The sequence below is a fragment of the Myotis brandtii genome, unplaced genomic scaffold (assembly GCF_000412655.1).
Source record: "Myotis brandtii unplaced genomic scaffold, ASM41265v1 scaffold305, whole genome shotgun sequence".
In the NCBI taxonomy this organism is placed as follows: domain Eukaryota; kingdom Metazoa; phylum Chordata; class Mammalia; order Chiroptera; family Vespertilionidae; genus Myotis; species Myotis brandtii.
Genome location: NW_005361652.1, coordinates 4,033,239 through 4,039,630, shown reverse-complemented (window position 1 = coordinate 4,039,630; position 6,392 = coordinate 4,033,239). Strand labels below are relative to the sequence as shown.

The following is a 6,392-nucleotide window of genomic DNA, read 5'->3' as shown; positions in this document are numbered from 1 at the left end:
ATCCGGGCCCCAACCCCCGCCCCCCCCCCCCCCCAGCTGGCCCAGCCTCCAGTCAGCCCCCAACACCCTGATCGGGGGTGGGGTGGGCCGGCCAACCACCCATGGGCCCTCTGTCCTGCCAGCCCAGCCAATGGGCCCCCATCAGGGCAGGCCGGCTGGACCCCACCCATGCACAAATTCGTGCACCGGGCCTCTAGTATTTCAATAAAGCTTTAAAAAAGAATGCTTTCCTGCCCCTAAAAAACATTGACTGGAATTTCACAGCTAAGTTTTGGGACAATATAGTTGTTAAGAACACAATCTTTGGAGTCCTAAATGCCTGGACTTGAATTCCAGCTGGACTAGTTACTTACTGTGGGAGCTTTACAGTTTACTTCATCTCCATGAATCCTAGTCCTTTTGTCTCAAAATGGAGACAGAAGAAGTACTTACTTCATAGGTTATTGCTATGCATAAATGGGATCATCCATATTATGCAGCAAACCTGGCCCATGGTAAACCTATTAATAACATGGGCTATCATTATTGCCTTTGGAGAGGGTTTTACGACATGTACTAACCACTATTCATTCCTCTTCAGGGTGCTCTGCTTATGCTAATCCCCTAGCCCCATGGTTGGCAAACTGCGGCTTGCGAGCCACATGCGGCTCTTTGGCCCCTTGAGTGTGGCTCTTCCTAAGCCTTAGGAGTACCCTAATTAAGTTAATAACAATGTACCTACCTATATAGTTTAAATTTAAAAAATTTGGCTCTCAAAAGAAATTTCAATCATTGTACTGTTGATATTTGGCTCTGTTGATTAATGAGTTTGCCGACCACTGCCCTAGCCTGTTGCCAGCGATATTGTAGTTCCTTGGCAGTAGGAATTTTGTGGATATATTGGCTGAACTAATAATGGTAATAATAACAAATAATAATAATAACAATATAAATAACAGCTCCTAACAAGAGTCTATCCTTGTCCATAGGATTTTTACCTCAGCAGAGTTCCCTTCAAATTGGGGACTCTTGCAGTGGAAATCATGATCATCCCACTTCTCGAAAAACTCTGCACACCTATGAGGATGACTCTCCTTTATGCTTTCTTCTGTTTGACCTCGGACAATTCCACTGAAATAGATGAAGAAGGACAGTTTAGGCAATGAATTATGCAAGGTCAGGGGCTAGAGCATGAGAAAGGAGTCTGAGGACCTTACCTAATGCCATGAATCCCCAAGCCGATGAAGTAAATGATAAAAATATGATGTATATACCAGAAGACCTCAAAATAACTCCTCCGGATAAACTCCATAGATGAAGTCACCATGAGAACCAGAACTATTGTGATGATCACTCCAGTGAAACCAGGAATGCTGGTGAATGTCATATATATCACTGTCTATAAAAGGAGAAATGTCAGCCTGACACAATATCCACCAAGGATACCATGCTTTTCTTGTTTGTGACCAGAGCCCAGATGCTTTGCCATTGAGTCAACTCACCATGTTTGGGGACTGCATGGGATTTAGCCAAGAATCCCCCTCTTTTTCTTGAGATAGGCTGGAGAGGACAGAAGCAAGGGATCCATCTGTGGCCTGTCGGCTTCTGCTGTATCGTTCAAAGTTAAACAAGTGTGCAATGATGTGAATAGCTAAGTGGAAAGATGAAAAGGACTGTTAGAAGTGTCCCAGGAGCATCATGGCAGGCATGCCCCACTAGAAAAGGAGAATACTGTATATAGTGTCTAGCAGAATGCCAAGTCCACAGAAGGTGCCCAATAAACCTTTATTGTAGAGAGACCCAAGACCTTTTTTTTATACTCACTCTGTTCCCAAAGAAATAGAATGTGAGTTCCACGAAAATAGGCCTAAAACAGGGCCTGGCAAATAATGCCGGGTGTAATATACATATTTTTTGAATGACTATATGCATGGATGAAGGAGACTTGACTCTGAATGCCTGGAAGCCTATCCTTTCATGGTTTGCCTCAGTTACCTGTGTGTAGGCAGATCATATATGCCACCAGCTTATGGAAGGTGAGGTTGTGATCCAGTTGCTTTCTCATAGTACGCCTGCAAAACTACAAATATAAAGTGATGGAGGTCAGATTTCTACCAGGCAGCTTTATGAAATTCACCAACCCATAACCAACATGTCTTACACAGAGCATGCTAATACTCACCCACCCTTGTCTACCCCCTTGGCTACCAAAGGAGACCTCTGGCTTCCATTCCTAGGGCCTGGGTGTTGGCTGGCCAACTAAGGAGTCCAGGGTCTTTTTAAAAAATCTGTAAGTCTTTATTTATAAACCATAAATGATGCATATTTCAGAGTGGTTGTGAAAATTAAGAGAAAGTTACATTTTACACTATAGTCATTTCCCATCCTATTTCTCATTTTTTTTCCTAAAAACCCGGCGATGTGTTTGCTTTTTTCCCCTATAGGTTTAGTTTCATTGAAAGTACTTTATAAACTGATGTTCAGAGGAATGCCCTAAAGGAAATACAAGATGTACTGCTATTCAGAAAAAAAAACTGTTGTTCTTTGACACTTTACCCTAATTCACTTTTTCTCCCATTTCAGTGTTCTAAGTCACCTTCTTTAATGTGAAAGTTGACCTATGAGTGGTTGGGACTCACTGAGCAGGTGCCCCTCAGGAAGGACAGCAGATTCCGACACATGGGAAACAGGATCAGCATGCTGTTAAAATTCAGGCAGCGAGCAGAAGCTCTGGCCCAGGCCAACGCCGACTAGAGCAGAGGAGAGAAGACACCATCAGCTGCTTCATCTCAGCATTTAGCAGTAAGTATGAGTCTAGTCCATTTGTCTGAGACCTGGAAGTGGGCAGGCTGCAGCTTCCTCTCCTCCTTCTCAGTAGCTAGGACAATCAGGCCAGGCTCTCTGTTTGCAAATAACTGAAAATTTGCTCCATATTTTGTGAGGGCCATTTGTATAGGATGAATCCTTTTTAGAATAAATCTCTTTGATGTTGTTGGTAATCCTTACCTGAGGATATTTTTTCCATTGATTTTTAGAGAGAGTGGAAGGGAGGGGGGAGAGAGAGAGAGAAACATTGGTGCAAGAGAGACACATTGATTTTTTGCCTCCTAAATGTGTCCCCCCGCCCCCCCGGGCTGAGGATCGAACCTGCGACCCAGGTACATGCCCTTGACTGGGAATTGAACCCACGACCTTTTGGTGTGTGGGCCGACACTCCAACCACTGAACCACACAAGCCAGGGCTAGAACAAATCTTTTTTGCCATTGCAGCACACTGAAATATCCCAAATTATGTTCACTTTTCATCATCAACACTAACCGATATTCTAATTAAACTGCTGCTGCCTTTAATGCCTCATTGACTATGGATTTAAACTCCTTCCTCTGCTACGTATTTGCTCTACTTCATACTGAATCAAATAACTCTGCATTTTCCTAGAGGGAGCACAAGTTTAAGAAATATCCTATGGAATGATTAAATGAATTATGGCATATCAATGCTATGGAGTGCTATGGTTCTTAAAAGGGTAAGAGCTATATGCAGTGGTACAGGTGTAGTAAATGTTTAATAATCAGCCTTCGGGGGAGACAAGGGTCTTTATTTCCAGGATTTTCCGATTTACATGATGTAAATACTCCCACTATGGCAGATTTCAAGATACCAACTTGATGTCATTGAACGCCACTGAATGCTGGGTAAGAGATGCACACAACTGGCTACTGCAAGATGGTACAAGCTGGTTTCAGCACTTCACCTGTCACATAGCAACATGGAAAGATATCTGTTGCCCTAACCGGTTTGGCTCAGTGGATAGAGCGTCAGCCTGCGGACTGAAGGGTCCTGGGTTCAATTCCGGTCAAGGGCATGTACCTTGGTTGCAGGCACATCCCCAGTAGGAGGTGTGCAGGAGGCAGCTGATCGATGTTTCTCTCTCATCAATGTTTCTAACTCTCTATCCCTCTCCCTTCCTCTCTGTAAAAAATCAATAAAATATATTTTAAAAAAAAGAAAGAAAGATATCTGCGATACACTAAGTGTGGGAAGAAATTTCCAGCCAATACCTACAACGTGATCCTTTTTTGGTTAAAATTTTTAAAAAAATGATGTGTCCAACTGATGTGTTTATCAAAACTCATAGAATGGTATACCAAAAAGAGCAATATTTTGATGAATAAGAATAGTATCTACCTCAAAAACAAAACAAAAACCATATGTCTGATGCATTTGTGAACACCTCAGTGTATTTATGCACACTACACATACACCAAATTATTAATAAATGGTTATCTTTGGGGAATGGGATGGGAGAGTAATTTTCACATTTATACATTTTTCTGTCATTTGATCTCATTGAATGAAGCATTATTTATCATTGATTTTTTAATAGAGAGGACCTTTAAAAATGAAATACCCACAGGAAATCATCATGATTCACTTTTTTGTTGCTGACTTTTTGATCATAAAGCAATTCAGCTCTTAATAACTAGTCACATTTATTGCATCATTCTCTCTCTCTCTTTTAAATATATTTTTATTGATTTCAGAGAGGAAGGAAGAGGGAGAGAGAGATAGAAACATCAATGATGAGAGAGAATTATTGATTGGCTGCCTATTGCACGCCCCCCACTGGGGATCAAGCCTGCAACCCGGGCATGTGCCCTTCACCGGAATTGAACCTGGGACCCTTCAGTCCATAGGCGGACGCTCTATCCACCAAGCCAAACCAGCTAGGGCAATTGCATCATTCTCTTAATAAAAAGCTATTTTAAAAACAAATTAACACTTCCTTTGGAGTTATAGTTTCCAAAGAAGGATCAAGAACCAACATTTAAAATGGAAAACAGCAGGGTAAAAGAAACCATGAATAGAACATTCAAATTAATTGTGATCTCAACATGGATCCTTTGATTATGGAGAGAAAAGAAGGATTTTTTAAAGGACAAGCTATCTTTAAACATGTACATTGGGTGGGTCTTTGTGAAAACCTAGTGGAAAAGGCAATGTCAAGCCCTGGTGAGTGTGGCTCCAGTGACTGGAGCATCTTCCCTTGCATTGAAGGGTCTCCAGTTCGATTCCTAGTCAGGGCACAGATTGTGGGTTTAATCCCCACCCAGTCAGGGTGCACACGGGAGGCAACTGATTGATGTTTCTCTCTCAAATCCATTTCTCTCTCTCTCTCTCTCTCTCTCTCTCTCTCTCTCTCTCTCTCTCTCTTTCTCTCCAATTAAAAACATATCCTCGGGTGAGGATTAAAAACAAAGAAAAAGGCACTGTTAAGATGAAAGTGATTTAACCAAATCCCTCACATGTTGTTACTGAATAACAGACCATAATTAGCAGTCACATTTCCTTCTCTAATTAGGTAATGGTCAGATGGATGGGCCTGTGAGAGAGCCATTCTCACCTCCATGCTTTCCCCTGAAAACTTCCACACCAATGTGCACTACCCACCCCCTTCCTCTTCTATTCTTTTTTTTATATTAAAATTTGGGATGACATAACATAAATTTCAAGTGTACAACTTTATAATATGACATCTGTATACTCTTTTGTGTGCTCACTACCCGAAGTCAGTCTCCCTCTGTCATCATGTATTTGACCCCCTTTACCCACTTCATCTTCCATCCTCCCCACTCCCCTTCCCCACTGGTAACCACCATTCTGTTGTCTGTATCTATGAATTTGTGGGGTTTTTGAATTTGTTTGTTTCTTTGTGGGTTTTTTTAAAATATATTTTTATTGATTTCAGAGAGGGAGAGAGAGATAGAAACATCAGTGATGAGAGAGAATCATTGATCAGCTGTTTCCTGCATGCCCCCTGTTGGGGATTGAGCCTGCAACCCAGGCAGGTACCCTTGAACAGAATCAAAACCAGGACCCTTCAGTCTACAGGCCAACACTCTATCCACTGAGCCAAACCAGCTAGGGCTTTTGTTTTGTTTTGTTTGTTGTTTTATATCCCACATATGAGTGAAACCACACAGCATTTGTCCTTTTCTGTCTGATTTATTTCACTTACCATAATGCTGTCAAGATCCCTCCATGTTGTCACAAATGGCAATACTTCATCTTATGGCTGAGTAGTATTCTCTTTTACAGATGTACTACATCTTTTTTTTTGCCTTTTATTATCTCTTTTCATTTATTATTATTTTTAAACCTCACCAGAGGATATGCTGTGTGTTTTTTTTAATCTTTATTGTTCAGATTATTACAGATGTTCCTCTTTTCTCCCCCATAGCTCCCCTCCCCCCGGTTCCCACCCCACTCCAGGCCCCTCCCCCCTACTGTCCTCGTCCATAGGTGTAAGCTCTTTGTCCATTCTCTTTCTGCACCCTCCGTATCCCCTTCCCCCCCGAGAATTGTCAATCTGCTCCCTTTCCATGCCCCTGATTCTATTACATTCACCAGT

General features: G+C 41.9%; 1 protein-coding gene across 3 annotated transcripts in view; it reads right to left on the bottom strand.

Annotated features, from left to right (window-relative positions):
- NOX1 (NADPH oxidase 1) overlaps positions 1-6,392 on the bottom strand; it is a 28,076-nt gene that overhangs the window by 11,206 nt on the left and 10,478 nt on the right. For 2 of the 3 annotated variants that reach the window (XM_005869889.2, XM_005869891.2), the window contains exons 3-7: positions 2,619-2,729; positions 1,975-2,059; positions 1,482-1,630; positions 1,197-1,378; positions 978-1,110 (exon numbers count right to left, since the gene is read on the bottom strand). In XM_005869889.2, coding sequence (XP_005869951.1) covers positions 978-1,110; positions 1,197-1,378; positions 1,482-1,630; positions 1,975-2,059; positions 2,619-2,729 — 660 coding nt within the window. The remainder of the gene's footprint in view (positions 1-977; positions 1,111-1,196; positions 1,379-1,481; positions 1,631-1,974; positions 2,060-2,618; positions 2,730-6,392) is intronic. The other variant, XM_005869890.2, reaches the window with a different exon arrangement.